The sequence below is a fragment of the Heterodontus francisci genome, chromosome 26 (assembly GCF_036365525.1).
Source record: "Heterodontus francisci isolate sHetFra1 chromosome 26, sHetFra1.hap1, whole genome shotgun sequence".
NCBI lineage: Eukaryota > Metazoa > Chordata > Chondrichthyes > Heterodontiformes > Heterodontidae > Heterodontus > Heterodontus francisci.
Genome location: NC_090396.1, coordinates 53,367,528 through 53,384,492, shown reverse-complemented (window position 1 = coordinate 53,384,492; position 16,965 = coordinate 53,367,528). Strand labels below are relative to the sequence as shown.

Here is a 16,965-nt window from a genome sequence, read left to right as displayed (position 1 = left end):
AAAATGAGGTTCAGCTGCCTTGACTGATCTGGTGGCACCCTTCAATATGACCCAGCAAGGGTGCCCAGAATTGTTAGGTCTGCTGTGCCTGCACAAAATAGCGCTGCAAAGAAGACAAGGTGACGCTAGAGGAAGGTGGCGTGCACCAGACCACCTCGGAGGAGCAGGGGGAGCATCCTGATGAGCCACTGGTGCCTGCAGCCACAGACCTGCTTGCCAGAAAAGCCCTTGACATCATCATCTAGGCACACTTCACATGAAAAGTGTACCTGCAGCATTGAAAGCTTCCCATCACGACCCCCTGTGCAAACAACCTCTCCCCTACAGGCTCCCGTCATACTCATAGTCTTACCGGCTCATGCCATTCACTGGAATGAAACTGACCAGGGTCAATGGAGGATCCAACAAAGCAGAGACCATGACAATGAGCAATTCACATAAACTCGTTCTTTTGTTCAAATGAAGAGCATCACTGGTACAGGAACAATGTTGTAATAAGCACCCAAATGGTTCTTTTTGTGAAACTGAGACCTTTTCCTCATATGCTTTCTATTACTCTTACGTGGTGCTACCCCTGTGGCTTCAGCAGAGCTAGACACAGGCTGCTTGTTCCCTTGCTTGACACAAGACACCCACGGCAGACACCCTCTGGGATCTGGAGCTCATGAGGACCCCGCCAAAGACTGCCCCATCTACATCTATGTAAGGACAGACTCAGTCATGAGGTCAGGAGACAGCATGCGCAGCTCTGAGGGAGGGAGGGCAAAGGGCCAAGAAGTAGGGACATCTTGAGAAGAGCCCCCACTGCCATCAGCATTTTCTCCGTCTTCCCTCTCAGGGTCCAACTGCACTCCCCTGCTAACCAAGAGCAGGAGATTGTGATTGTGACATTCAGTCACCAAGGCGATGCTTTGATCGATGTTGTGTAAACTGGCAGCCATAGTGCACAGGCCATTGACGTGGGCCAGGATGCATTCGGTGGCCTGCAGAGTCTGACTCTCCATGAAGTTGGCCAGTCTTTCAATGAGGCGGTCAACAGCGCAAATGCCTGGGATATCATGGTACTCATGCTAGTGATGGACTCCTCCATTTTCTGTGCAAGGTTGCACACTGTCTTTGGAAATTCTGACAGCTGCACACATATTTCCTGTTCCTGCTCCACATGTATGACCCCAGAGGTTCAGCATGTGTCAGCTGAGCAGAGCTTGAACTGTCCTGTGTCCTCTGACGGGGACTCTCCACTGCTGTCACTGTCCAGCACCTGCAACTGCTCACGTGTGATGTGCTCCTCACCCTGTGCCACCGAATCAACCTAAGAAGTTTTACCCATTGAGGTGGATGTATCTGTGCTGGTGGAAGTTGCACAAGAGTCATGTGACACTGCATCCTCACAGTGCTGATTCTCCTCTGAGGACTACTCAGCCCCATCCTTCATCTCCTCCGCTGACACTGGCAATGTACCTGTGGGAGATGGAAGACATGAGTTAGTGCTGAACCTAGGTGAAACAGGGCTCCAAGTTAGCATTCTGTAGATCATGACATTTAATGTGTTGGTGACATCAACTCAACATGACTGAAAGTTATGTGTCAAGTGGTAATGTGATGTTTAACGCTGTCACCAGGTCTCTGGGCCACCCCCATCAGCAACAGCCTGTACTAGTGAGTTCCTGCCAATCTCCAGGGCTTCCTTCTCCATTACAGTCAGGATGACAATGTCCACAGGTTCACCCCCAGTTCTGCCTCTCCGTTCTCCTGCAATAAGATAGGTCAGAGAGTTAGGAGCGTGAGGGGTTAACTGACTACTGAAGATGGAGGGTAAACATTTGAGGAGGATCACTGTGGGGAAGAGAGGGCAATAGGTTGCAAGTGTGTTCATGCTGTCTGTTGAGATGGAGATTAATGGAGGAGGCTGGAAACAAAGGAATGTGAATGACAGTAAAGTTTGTTGGTCAGAGGAGTGCCATGCAGAAGAATTCTAGGGAGGTGAGAGGGTAATGGCTGCCGGCTGCAGGACACTCACCTTGGCAAATCTCATGAGGTCATGAAACATTTTCCAGGACTGGACCCAGGTCCTCGGCACCACACTTTGGCTACTAACAGCCTCTGCAACCTGAAGCCATACCTACTTGGCGAGGCCAGCTGGCCTCCTCCTGCCATCCTCAGGGAGAAGGCATCGGGGTGGCCTTTTCACATCTTCCATCCATGCTGCAGATCTTTGCTCCCTCATACTGGATTGTTTCCTGAAATCACTGCTGTCATTGAGAGTACTGCCAGCGTCTTTAAATAGAGATCCTTCATTGCAGCTTTCAGCACGTCATACTGCCTGCCCTTCCTGATTGGTCGAGGAACTCCAAGGCGGGACTGTTATGAACGCTGGACTTTGTAACATGATTATGTTTTAGAAACTGCGATGTTTAAGTTTAAGATGGAGTCAGAGAAGTCAAATGACCTCACAACTACTCTGCTTAAAGACAAGACAGAAATCTTGGTTACCAGGACAACAGAGAATCCAGATCAAAGACCTTTCTTTGAAAAGCAGAGACTGCAGGGGTATAACACCTGAAGAACTTTTGGATCATAAACAAGGAGTCAGTGGTCCTGAGGATGCAAATGTGCATGGTAGATGCTAATACCTGGTAACAATGAAAATCCCAGGTGGCGCTGTTAAAGCCAGTTTTGTGGTCTTTGCATACTGGGAAAGGACAATAGGCTATTGACTTTTGATTCCAGATTTTCTGAAAGCAGACAGGCTGCAAGAAAGGAAGACAACCAGCGGTGACTGCTCAAGGGGGAGAGAGTGGGAACACCTGCACTCAGAGAAGACTGATACAGCGAAAGGCTGCGAAGAATTGAACCTGTTTGGAAAGCTGACGTTTGGGAGAAGACGATGACCAATAGGATCACCAGGAATTGCCTTATTCACAGATGTCCAGGTCGTAAGTGCTTGGAGAAGTGAACGAAGAGGTCATTGACTTTGAGAAAGTCTGGGAGATCCAACCCATTGCAACTGCAAGGAGTTTGGAACTTTTAACCACCAAGATTTCACCATCAAAGAGGACTGTGTAACATATAAATGTGGTGAGAGGTTTTCAAGGTTTTAATAAAGAAAATACCTTTCCTTGTAATTTGGGCTATCAGCCACTTACCAAGTATTATTAGGTTAATGGGGATTCCTTTTAGTTTAGTTGTTATAAGTCTTAAAACATGAAATCTTGTCATGTAATTCTTCAAATCGGTCTGGGGATGGATATCTCGAATTTTAACATTAACAGTTTCATTGAGGTCGCAACAAATTGGAGGCTCGAGTCCTGGTTATGAAATCAGAGGCTGTAAAATGAGTATGTTGGAATTTGCTAGAATCTAAACGGACAAGATTACAAGATTTCACAATTACTTTTGCTATACTCATAAGGAAAAGTCAATATGTCTACTTTTAATGCCAAGCCTTTGCAGAGACAGAAGATTTGACTCTCAATGATTTAATACAGTTAACAGTGGATGCATTAACAGCTGTAGCAGAGCAAGTGGGAGTTAGGTCGAAATCAAAAGCCAAAACGGCAGCAACTGTTTAGGTGTTGGCTCAGCATTTTGACCTTAACGAAATGGATGATCCTGACTGCGTTCTCAGACTGCGTTAACTAGAATTCAGTTACAAATGAGGCAACTGGAACTTCAAAAAGGGAAAAAGACAATTTCAATTTGAACTGAAGAAACTTTAATTTGAAAAAGACGAGAAAGGAAAAGAAAACAGTTGCAGAGAGAAAGGGAAGCCAGGAAAGTTGAACTGGATGAAGAACAGCTTAGATTACACGGACAGGGCACAACAGGTAAGTTTGAGGATGAATCCGATTACACTTCTGCTTTCAATTTGGCAAGGAATATTCACGTCGTCCTATAATTAGTGAGGAAGGAGTTGAAATGTATTTTGTCTCCTTTGGAAAAATTGCAAATAAATATTTCTGCCCAACAAAGCACTCAGAAAGCCCAGAACGTGAGAAAGGATCAAGTACACCAGCTCCAAGTAAAACTCACAATGTACTGAAAAACACCCAAAACACAACGGTTCCTTTTTAACAGCCACCTGCAATCGCTCTGAAAAAGCTGCACCAACATCTCGCAATAGAATAGGATTATTTAATTGGTTTTAATGCTAACTTTTTGGAACTTTCTCACTGTCTTTGTGATTTCTGTTTCAATCTGGTATGGAGATTCTCGGAAGACGAGTTTCACTGCCTAGGAGGATCTCTGCGGTTTTCCTGGAGTATGTGGGAGCAGCAAAGCAGTCACGTGCACTGAGCAGGTTAAGCACAAGATGCAACCATGTGGTGTTCGCTCTGAAATGGCAGAGCTGCAACTCCCTGTGGATTCGGCAGTCAAAAACTTGACCATTTCTCCCAAGCACAAAACAAAGACTCTTTTTCAGAGCCACCCACCGCCTCGTAGGGACAGCAGTGACCTGTGAACGGGATTTGGGGTATGTTTTATGTCAGAAATATTAGAAAATGATTTACATTGTGCTCTCGTAATATTCCAATTTCCGAATTCAGCTTTTCCACCCCACCAGGGTTATGGGGAGAATTTTCATTGTTTTTTTTCCAAATGTGCAGACAATACTATAAAGTTGCTGATTTACCCAGACACAGTGGGGAAAATTAAAAAATCACATTTCACATTTGCCCATTGTTTTGTTATAGTTTAATAGTCAAATGGAATGACTTGTGGTGTTAGTTCTCCCAAGATGGTGTTTTCTACACTGAAACTGACAGGGTTTGTGAAATTGATCAGTTTCAGCTCAGTCAGCTGGGGACCTGGAATAACTGCAGTTTGAGCCCGCTCTAACCCAAGCCGACTTCTGATTGGTCAGCTCCTTCTCATTCAATTGCAGAGCCTCAAATAAGAAAATAAAGCAAATCACTGGCTTGAATTATTGACCTGGCAGAATGTTTGAATTCGTAAAAGCCGCCAATTTAAATGTAGGAAAGAAGCAATTTTTAAAAATTCTGCTTAACGCGAGATACTCAAAGACCGATGTTGGCGGCCCCTGGTTTAGCAGATCATCTTTGATTGAGGCACAACAGGCAAATGCTGATTTAAGAAGTCTGTCTCAGACAGCTTGTTCTGAGGCAGAAGCTGAAAAAGTCCGAGTGCTACTGTATTAAGAATGGCATTCGAATTAGGAGACCTCCAAAGAGGCCTGCTAATGAGGATTGGGCTATAGTTCATCAGGTTGTTGTTTCCCCCAGGGTACCACAGTGAAATCTTGAGCATTGCCCATGACATCCCAGTGGCAGGTCATGTGGGTATTCAAAAGATTCAGGCCAGGATAGGACAACATTTTTATTGACCAGATTTGCATAAAGATGTAGTTGAATTTTGCAGAACTCGCTATACATGTCAGGTAGTTAGGAAGCCACAGCCTTCAATTAAGCCAGTCCCAATGATACAGATATCTGCTTTTGACAAACTGTTTAGGGAACACCGGAGCAGGAGTAGGCCATTCAGCCCATCGGGCCTGCCCTGCCATTCAATACAATCATGGCTGATCATCCATTCAGTGCCTTTTTCCCCACACTATCCTCATATCCCCTTATGTCATTTGTATTTAGAAATCTGTCAATCTCTGCCTTAAACATACTCAATGACTGAGCTTCCACAGTCCCCTGGGTTAGAGAATGCCAAAGATTCACAACCATCTGAGTAAAGAAATTTCTCCTCATTTCGGTCCTAAGTGGCTTCCCCCTTATTTTGAAATTGTGTCCCCTGGTTCTACACTCCCCAACCAGAGGAAACATCTTAGCTGCATCTACCCTGTCTATCCCTTTAAGTATTTTGTACGTTTCAATGAGATCACCTCTCATCCTTCCAAACTCTAGAGAATACAGGCCCAGTTTCCCCAATCTCTCCTCATAGGACGGTCCCGCCATCCAATGAACAAGTCTGGTGAACCGTCTTTGCACTCCCTCTATGGCAGTAATATCCATCCTAGGGTAAGGGGACCAAAACTGCACACAGCACTCCAGGTGCAGTCTAACCAACGTTCTATACAACTGAAGCAAGACTCCACTACTCCTGTATTCAAATCCTCTTGCGATAAAGGCTAACATACCATTAGCCTTCTTAATTGCTTGCTGCACCTGCATGTTAGCTTTCAGTGACTTATTGACAAAGACACCCAGGTCCCTTTGTACATCTACACTTTCTAATCTCAAGAAATACTCCGCACATGTGTTCCTCCTACCTAAGTAGATAGCCTCACATTTTTCACATTATATTCCATCTGCCACATTCTTGACTATCACTAAGTCTGTCCAAATCCCCTTGAAGCCACTTAGCATCTTCCTCACAACATTCCCACCTAGTTTTGGGTCATCCGCGAACTTGGAAATATTAAACTTGGTCCCCACATCCAAATCATTTATAGTGAACAGCTGGGGCCCAAATACTGATCCTTGCAGTACCCCATTAGTCACAGCCTGCGAGAATGGCCTATTTATTCCGAGTCACTGCTTTCTGCCTGTTAACCAATCCTTAATCCATGCCAGTATATTACTTCCTATCCCATGTGCTTTAATTTTGCTAACAAACCTCTTTAACAAAAGCCTTCTGAAAATCCAAGTATAGTATGTCCACCGACTCCCCTTTATCAATTCTGTTAGTAACATCCTCAAAAAACTCCAACAGGTTCGTGAAACATGATTTCCCATTCATTAATCCATGTTGACTGTGCCCAATCAGATAATTATTATCCAAGTGTCCATTTATCACATCTTTTAGAATAGATTCTAGCATTTTCCGAAGGACTGATGTAAGGTCAACAGGTCTGTAATTCCCTGCTTTCTCTCTCCCTCCCTTCTTAAATAGTGGGGTGACATTTGTGCCCTTCCAGTAAGGTTCTTGTGATTTGTGTCAGACCCTTACCTACAACTAAGTCAGGTCACAAGTTTCTCCTAACTATCGTGGATTTGTCCAATAGGTTTCCAGAGGCAATAACTTTCAGAAAGATCACAGCGAAAGTTTTGATTGAGGATTTAATTCAGTTTTTCACTAGATACGGATTGCCAAAAGAAATTCAGTCAGAAAAGAGGTCAGATGTCATGTCAGGGGTATTTCAAGGTCATGAGTAATTTGGGAGTGAGAAAGCTCAAACAGTCCACTTATCACCTGTAGTTACAAGGTGCTTTGGAAAGGCATCACCAAACGCTATACAGTATGATAAAGGCTTATTGTTTTGAGCATCCTTATGTTTGGGATAAATGGATATCATTTTTATTATTTGCCAGCAGAGATATACCAAATGGGTTCACTGGTTTCAGTCCATTTGAATTGGTCTATGGGCATGAGGTTAAGGGTCCCCTTAAACTTAAGGAAAGATTTTTAGCACAAGAGGAGGAAACTACCCTCTTAGATTATGGGCTGAATTTTACCAGCCCTTCGACATGGGAGGTTGTGGCACAGGGGTCCGGAAAATTCTTCCGGAAGAGGCCCACCACGATCTCTGACACTGGGAACGCCCTGCTGCATTTTACTGGCAGCAGAGCCTTCATCTGAAAATGCAAATTATATTACAATTGAAGCACAATGACTTATCTGGTCGCGACGGCCGTCCCATGCCGATATTTCGGCCGCTGGCCGGAACTCCCACACCTTCAGAACTCCAATCGGAGATCTGAGGCGTGACACTGGTTGGGGAGGGGGGGGGAGGGGGGGAGAGGGGTGGGGTGTGGAGGGAGTGAAAGTTTCAGGGCGGGGGGGAGGGGGAAGAAGCGGGGAAACTATTTCCATTGGCTGATGGGATGGTGGGAAAGGGTTGAAGGACAAACATTATAAAGTTTGGGGGTGAAAGGTTGGTACCGGCAAAAAAGGAGTTTTTCGGGGGGGGGGGGGAGGGGAAGAGAGAGAAAATAAATATCTTGTTTGATCATTGCAGGGGATGGAAGAGGGGCTGTAATGTTTAATCAACCGTTTTAAAAGTGCTGTGTTCTCTACAAAAAATTTTAACTGCCAGGGATGGCTTGAAGCCCTTTAAAAATAGCACCAGTGCCTGCGCAATGGCACCAGATGTCATTGCCGGGAACAGAGCAGCCGCCCCCTCTACTTCATCAGGGGCTGCCATTCCGCCCCTCCATTTAAATGAGCCCCCACGCAAAATACCGCAGGGGATCTGCGGCGCACAAATTGTGCAAGTGACGAAAACCCAAGTGGATGGAACAGCTAAGACACGGTTTGCAGCCTGGAGACAAGGAGTTGGTTTTGCTGCCTTTGCCTAAACTAGTATTAGAGCACCTTACTTCATTGAGAGGAAACTTAGTGAGGTAAACTATCTGGTTAGTACACCAGACAGCCAGAAAAGTCAGAGTGTATCACGTGAATATGTTGAAAAGGTACTATGGTCATGAACCTTGTCAGCTAGTGAGTGCGTGCCAATTGACAGGAGAGGAGGTTAAGCAGAGTGCTACTTTTGATGAACTGGATGAAGGGGCAAAACTGAGACCTCGCAGATTGAACCCCCTGCAGTGAAACTGGCCAACACAGAAGTATTAGAAAATTTAGAGATACAGTTCTATACTACCTTTCTGAACAGCATAAAGAGGACATAGCTGAGCTGCTAAAAGAGTTTAAAGACATATGTGCAGATAAGCTAGGTTGTACCTCTCTGGGTATTCTTGGTGTAGGGGTAGCTACACTCATGAAACAGAACCCTTATCAATTCAATCCTGATAAATTAGCTCAGGTCAGAGAGGAGGTGCAATATATGCTAAAGAATATTATAACTGAACCTAGTCAAAGTAGCTGGAGCTCTCCCATGGTGTTAATACCAACACCAGATGGTTCCAAAAGATTTTGCATTGATTATCGGAAAGTCAATGCAGCAACTAAAACAGACTCTTATCCAATCCCATGACTTGAGGATTGTATTGACAGAGTAGGTAATTCAGTCTTCATCAGCAAGATTGACTTGCTAAAAGGCTATTGGAAATTCCCCTCGACCAACCTAGCTAAAGCAATTTCCGCCGTCTTGATCCCAGATGGCCTATTTCAGTCCAAGGTCATGCCGTTTGGAATGAAAAATGCACTGGTCACATTTCAAAGATTGACCAACCAGGTGATTGTTGGACTAAGCAATTGTTTTGTGTACCTAGATGATTTGTTGGTATACAGTGACACTTGAGAGGATCATGTTGAACACTTAAAGGCTCTGTTTGACAGATTAGAGAAAGCCAATTTGGTAGTCAACTTAGTGAAGAGCAAGTTTGCCATGGCTAAGGTTGTGGGCCTAGGACAAATGTTGCCTAGAGAAGCTAAGGTTCAGACGATAGTAGACTTTCCAGTCCCCAAGACAAAAAAGGAAATACCAAGATTCCTCACGATGTCTGGGTTCTACCAGAAGGTCTTTCCTAACTTCGGTACAGTAGTAACTCCACTGACAAGTTTATTAAAAAACGGCATGAAGATCCAATGGACAGAATCCTCTCAAATGGCATTTGAAAAATTAAAGGCCATTTTAATAAATGAAGCCCTGCTAATGGCACCAAATTTTGGCAAACCCTCTAAGGTAGCAATTGATGCCAGTGATATAGGAGTAGGAGCAGTGTTACTCCAGGATGATGATACTGGTATTGAACAAACAAGCAGTTATTCTTCTAGAAAACTCAATAAGTACAAGAAGATATACTGCATTATTAAAAAGGAGGCTTTCGTTTTCATATTGGCCTTTCAAAATTTTGAAGTATATATCAATAATGACCAAGGAGAAATAACCATATACACCAATCATAATCCAGTAAAGTTCTTAGAAAACATCAAAACCAAGAAAGCCAAATTATTTCAGTGGAGTTTAATGTTGCAACCATTTACCATAATGACTGTAGATGTTGCAGCAAAGAGCAATGTAATTGCCAATGCTCTATCCAGAATTTAAATAAACGGTATAATGGAGTGCCACGAAAATTTGCTACGCCAAAGTGGGATTTTTAATTCATCGATTGGAAACCTACATTAAACTTCCAATGAAACAGAAAGAGCTGAAATTCTGCAAGTAACTTTTTTAAAAAGCTGGCAGCCAAGATGGCCATCGCAACTTGCATTTGAACACCTTACACATTCCAAGGCCTCAAAGACAAGATACATGTCTGATGAACCTGTACCCAAAACAATGGTTTGCTCCATTGAGTGCACCACAGGAGATTGCTTTCATTAGCAGGACATTCAAAGACATCGTGGCACATTAACCTTAAAAGGGCCAACCTTTCCAGGTGTAAACGTTAACACCCTGAGGCCTAAGGGACTGAAACTTCTAAACTCGAATCTCTTTAGAAGGTGTCAGACAATGCACTGAGGCAGTCATGTGACCGCCTGTCCATCTCTGTAAAAACTGGGAGTTGTCTCTTGGACAAAACAATCAAGCCAGTGACTGAATCGGGGTAGATGTCAGAAGGGCTGCATGTGTGTGTGTCTCTCTCTCTCCAAAAGACCTTGTGTGAAATCTAGCTGCTGGTTGCTGGATCCAGGGGAAGAACGCCACCTACAATTCTGCCTACAAGAAAAGCCTAAACCAGGTGGGCCAGCGACAAACTGCACATTTACCAACCAAAGACTTCAGGAACACAAGTTCAGCCAGAAGGCAACAGAATCATCCAACGCCACAGACTGTGCATCAATTTTTATTGTTCTGGACTCGAAACCAACCACAAATCTACCCCCTCATCAATCCATAATCTATTTGCTTGTGCGATTCTCATGTATGTGCATGAATGTGTTGTGTAATTTTATTTTGTCTTTAGATCGGGTTTAGATTGTTAAGTATAATAAACTCACCTCTTTCTTGTTTAAATGCAAGAAAACCAGTCCAACTGGCTCTTTTACGATCACAGCAAAGGTAAAAGGTAAAACACTCACTGAGGTGGTAAGCTCGTCCACTGTTTTAAAAAAGGAATAAACTCTGTTGTGGTCAAAAAAGAGGAATGACAAGAGGGAAGCCTTGTGATCCCTCCTCACCTGATCAAAACAGGAGGAAAGTAACTCCGAACTATAAAATATTGTTATCTGTGTAAAGTGCAAAATGTTAATAATGGAAATATCTACAAGGATATGTGTGATTACATTGTAAGAAAAATTACTACGGTAATGAATTTTCTATTTTTAGGGGGGAGGTGTTATGAACACTGGATTTTGTAATATGATTATGTTTTAAAAACTGTGATTTTTAAAAGTTCAAGATGGAGTCAGAGAAGTCAGATAACCTCACATCCACTCTGCTTAAAGACAAGACAGAAATCTTGGTTACCAGGACGACAGAGAATCCAGTTCAAAGACCTTTCTTTGAAAAGCAGAGACTGCAGGGGAATAACACCTGAAGAACAATGTGTTTCACCCTCCCAGACTTGTGGATCGTAAACAAAGAGTCAGTGATTCCGAGGATGCAAATATGGCAGCTGCTAACACCCGGGTGATAGCCCGGGTGGCGCGGCTGAAGCCAGTCTTGTGGACTGTGCATAGGCTATTGACTTTTAATTCCAGTCAAATTTAACAGATTTTCTGAAGGCAGACAGGCTGTAAGAATGGAAGACAACCAGCAGTGGCAGCCTCAAGGGAGAGAGAGAGAAAACACCTGCTCTTAGTGAAGATTGATACAGCGAAAGACTATGAAGACTTGAACCTGTTTTGAAAGTTGAAGTTTGAGGAGAAGAAAAAGACCAACAGGATGACCAGGAATTGCCTTATTCAGGGATGCCCAGGTCGAAAATGCTTGGAGAAGCAATCGAAGAGGACATTGACTTTGAGAAAGTCTGGGAGATCGAACCCATTGCAACTGCGAGGAGTATGGGACATTTAACCGCAAAGATTTTGCCATCAAAGAGGCCTGTGTAATGTATAAGTGTGGTGTGAGGTTTTCAAGTATTTTAATAAGTAAATACCTTTCTTTGTAATTTGGGATATCAGCTACTTACAAGGTACTATTTAGTTAATGGGAATTTCTTTTAGTTTAGTTGTTATAATAAAAGTCTTAAAATGTGAAATCTTGTTGTGTAATTCTTTAAATTGGTCTGGGGCTTCATATCTCGAATCTTAATGTTAACGATCTTGCTGAGGTCTCGCTAATAGGGATGATAATTAGTTTGCTCTGGGAAAGAGCAACAGCAAGGTGCACAACTTAACTGGTCCGGCTCCCAACTCAGAAATGGTCTCGCCGTTCCAATAGAATTAAATGGAGAAGATTCCGCCCTCTGTGTCTACTCTATCAAAACCTTTCAGAATATTAGGTCATCCTTCAGCTTTCTCTATTCGAGAGAAAAAAGACCCAAGCCCGTTTATCCTTTCCTGATTGATATAACCTTGCAGTTCTGGCATCATCCTTGCAAAACGTTTTTGCACACTCTCTTGTCCCTCTGTCATTTTCATATCACAACCAGGACTGTACCTGCTACTCCAAGTGTGATCGAACCAACATTCAATTTTAAGTTTAGCATAACTTCTCTACTTTTCAATTCTATCCGTCTAGAAATAAACCCTAGTATTTGTTTTTTTTTTAAATGATATCCTTATTAACCTGCATCACTACTTCTATTGATTTGTGTATTTGCTCCTCTACCCCATTTCAATTGTTATTTTCCACTGACTATCCACCCTAATTTAGTGTCATCTGCAAATCTAGAAATTGTTTTTTTGATTCTAACCTCTAAACCGTTAATGTAAATTGTGAGCAACAGTGGTCCCAATACTGATCCTTGATGGCCAGTGGAGTCCCACTTTCTACCCTCTGCCAGTCTGAATAGCTACCCTTTACCCTCTCTCTATGCTTTCTGTCTTGCAGCCAGCTAGCTATCCATTCTACTACTTGTCTCCTGGCTCCGTGTGCTCCAACATCATTCATTAGTCTATTATGTGGCATCTTATAACAGGCCTTTTGGAAATCTAGATCAACTGCATACAATGCAAATAAATATACTTCATGTGTATATTTACTTAACAAACGCCTACCATTCAGTATGAAACATTGCAGTCTCTTTCACCTAAGTTTTGGAATTCTGACATTAATTTATCAGAGACAGCAAATCTTAGTGCAGCTTCTAAGTTTTTTGTACAGCAATTGCTAACAATACTTTGATTCCACCAAAGTAACTGCAGAGATTATTGACATAGAACTCGATGAGCCAGGCTTGCCCCGGCTCTCCACCCTGAAGCTGGTTGTATGCCAATTTCCTTTGCTGTAGCCAAGTAATTAAAGCACACAAAACAATCAAAAAAGGTTGAAGTGCATATGCATATGATATGCCAATATGAGTATTGAAATCACACGGCCAATGACAATACCTATAACTCACTTTTTATTTACTAAGCAAAAATGCAATTAGCCATATCTGGATTCCCAATCACCCAAATGTGGCTAATGTACTGGACTACATTAACCTAGATTATTGCTTCAACCCACAACTATCTGACTCAGGGATAAGGGTCCTCCCAACTGAGCCAAGCTGACACAAATTCTAGAAAACACAACTCTGCTGCTACTTAAAGCAACTGTCTCCAAATGTAGCATCTTCAGTTCTGCAATCACACCCACCTTGCACGATCTTAGCAGCAGCTTGCTTGTAATGGGTGGTGTGTAGTATCTATCGAAGACTGAATAATCGTCAGGAACCAGATGTTCCTTTTTCTTCAGCTTTCCTTTATAGTTCGTGGTATAAAAATCATCATCATATCTAGCAAAGCTAAAAACACCCATCCCTGTAAAATATGCAGAAAACGAAATAGTTTACACCACTCATCATATTTCAGCATTTCTTTCTACTGGCCTGTAGAAGTAAATCAAAATCACATCTACAATCAGCTAACACATATATAGAAAACTTGTTTTGGCAAAAAATATATAAAGATTCCATTGTAGTGCTCAATAAATTACACTGTATTTTCAAAGCAAGCAACACTCCTAATTTAGTAGAAATATTGAAAAATACTCAGACATTCAGGAGATCAAATGAAATTTACTCACTTTAATGTCACAATTTCCAAATGAAGCGAACAAAGACTGGACATTACAGTTATTAGAACTATATTCAACTGCTGGCCCGAATTTGGCTCACTGCCCAGTTTCATTCAAATTGGTGGAAAATATCTCACTTTTTAAAAAAATGCTCCAGCTCTTAACTTAGCCACCTAATCAGCACATGGCCACAAATAACTGAGGTAAGCAACATTAATGACAACCAGTCATCTGTGGAAATGTCCTGGAAGAAACTCTTCATTTGGCTGTTTTATTTCCATAAATAAAGCTGACAGTACTGCCAGCCCTCTACAAGAACACAGTTAGCTATCGGGCTCAGATTTCCAGCAGAGCTCATCAGCCAATTTGAATCTGCAGTATTACAGATATCTGAGGCAACTCTCAAATGGAGAGATATGGTCAGTCCCGCATGTTCCTACTAGGAGAACATGCAGCATTAACTGATTGTTTCACTCGTCACTAGCAAATCAGCTGTTTCTACCAGCGCCTTACATAAGAACCATCAAGCCAGCTCCGCCTTCAACAAGTTCATTGCTGATCTTCTACCTCAACTCCAACTTTCTGCACTAGCCCCATATTCCTTAATTCCCCTAGTACCCAAAAATCTATCGACCTCTGTCTTGAATATACTCAATGACTGAGCAGCCACACCTCTCTGGGGTAGAGAAATCCAAGGATTTGCAACCCTTTGAAGAAATTTCTCATCGCAGTCCTTAATGACCGATCCCTTATTCTGAGAATGTGGCCATGTGTTCTAGATTTCCCACTCGGGAAACACTTTCTCAGCATCTACCCCCGTCAAGCCCCTTATCAAACCTCTCATTCTTCTAAACTCCAGGGAATATAGGCCTTGTCTACTCAATCTCTCGTCATAGGAAAATCTCCTCTTCCCAGGAACCAGTCTAGTGAACCTTTGCCACACTTCCTCAAGGGCAACTACATCCTTCCTAAGATAAGGAGACCAAAAATAAACACAGTACTCCAGGTGTGGCCTCACTAATGCCCTATATAATTGTAGTAATTTTTCCACAGGTGAAATCTTTATGAATACCACGTCAGTTACTTTGTTCTGGCTCTGTCATGACTTATTCGGAGGATCCAAGAGAAGGGTCAGGATGAAGAACTGCAATATACTTAAGTACTGTAAAAGTTGTCTGAGGTTTGCATAGTTGTTAAGGACACAAAGCTGATGATTATATAAATGAACCTTCTTTACAGGAAGGTATGACAGTCACTAAAAAAATGTAAATATAAAATTTAAACGGAAACAACAGGAGTGCGTTTTCTGCACCACTTTACCTTCTGTGAGAGATGCCTGTCCAAACACAAAATTCCAGGAATCTTCTGGATAAAGGTCAATCATTGTAATTCCAACAATACAGAAAGCATCTTTGGGTTTTTTCTTCTTCAGGTACTTAAGAATACCACCTATGCAAAAAACAAGAACTTGCAATGACACGCTTGAATTACTACCCATAACAATATTCAAAACTGGGTACAACCAGAAACATATGCACAAGTTTATCCACAGGGAACAAATGTTTCAGTTCATAGACATTCTTCAGTTGCTTCTCCACTAAAACAGAACACAAGAAACAAAATAATTGCAACTCCACTTGATTGCAGGCACGAAGTGGTGGCCTGGAAGTACGAGGAAACATTTTCAGCCTTTTTCAGGAATAATTTTCAAAGACCAGTATATACTTCCTAAGGAGGATGCCCAAGACTGAACATAATATTGCAAATGCAGCTAGACTAGTGCTCTGTACATAGTAATTGCAGTACCAATTCTTTGCTTTGTCATTCTTGTGATGAAGACCGATATGATATCAGCTTTTTTGATCACTTCTGGCATTGATGAGCTAACTTTTAATTACTTCAGAATTTGGACTCAAATTTTGTTCATCCATAAATCCTTATGCTTCTCCATTTAATATTTTACTCCCACATAAAGTTCCTAAATCCAATGTTATGTTTATTAAACTTTATCTGCCTGATGCCCAAACCATGTTATTTTGCAATTTTCTGCTTTCTTCCTCACAATTGACTATATACCCTATCTTAGTTTAATTTGAAAACTTGGATATATGCCCTTTATTCCCAAATCCAGGACATATATAATATGAAAAGCTGGGGCCTCAGCATTACTGTCTGGGAGAACAGCATGTGTCACTGGTAGACGGATTCTGTGGCAGGCAGTGAAAGAACCAACATGAGGGATAAACCTACTTGATTTCATCCTTACAAATGCATCAATCCATAACAGCGTTGGTAGGACTGACCGCTGCACAATCCTTGAGAAGTCCAAGTCCCGTCTTAACAAGGAGGACACCCATCATGTTGGGTGGAACTACCACTATACTAAATGGGATACATTCAGAACAGAACTTGCAGCTCAAACTGCGCCTCCACGAGGCACTGTGGGCCACCAGCAGAATTGTATCCCACTAAAACATGTAACCTCACAGCCTGGAATATCCCTCAGTCTACCATTACTATCACGCCACAGTATTAATCCTAGTTCAGTCAGGGGTGAAGATGAGCATGCCAGGAGCAGCACCAGGCATACCTAAAACTGGAGGTGCTAACCTGGTGAAGCTACAACACAGGTCTAAACAGCAGAAGCAGCATGCCATAGTCAGAGCTCAGTGACTCCCCAAATGGATCAGATCAAAGTCCTGCCACATCTAATCGTGAATGGTGGTAGACAATTAGGAACAACTAGGAGGAGCAGCAGGCTCAATGAATACGCCATGGTCAATGATGGCAATGCCCAGCACAGTGAGCGCAAAAGAGAAAGCTAAAGCTCCAGAGACTTGGGCACAAAAATCTAGTCTGACATGCCAGTGCCGCACTGTCAGAAGTGCCATCTTGTGGATGAGACATTAAACCAAGCCCCCACCTGTTCTCTAAGGTGGACATAAAAGATCCCATGGCACTATTTCAAAGAAAAGCAGAGGAGT

At 42.6% G+C, this 16,965-nt stretch overlaps 1 protein-coding gene across 11 annotated transcripts in view; it reads right to left on the bottom strand.

The window, feature by feature from the left end:
- Nucleotides 1–16,965, bottom strand: part of LOC137384354 (archaemetzincin-2) — a 98,873-nt gene that overhangs the window by 61,205 nt on the left and 20,703 nt on the right. For all 11 annotated transcript variants that reach the window (XM_068058263.1, XM_068058265.1, XM_068058267.1 and 8 more), the window contains 2 exons: nucleotides 15,302–15,430; nucleotides 13,562–13,725 (listed from right to left, as the gene is read on the bottom strand). In XM_068058263.1, coding sequence (XP_067914364.1) covers nucleotides 13,562–13,725; nucleotides 15,302–15,430 — 293 coding nt within the window. The remainder of the gene's footprint in view (nucleotides 1–13,561; nucleotides 13,726–15,301; nucleotides 15,431–16,965) is intronic.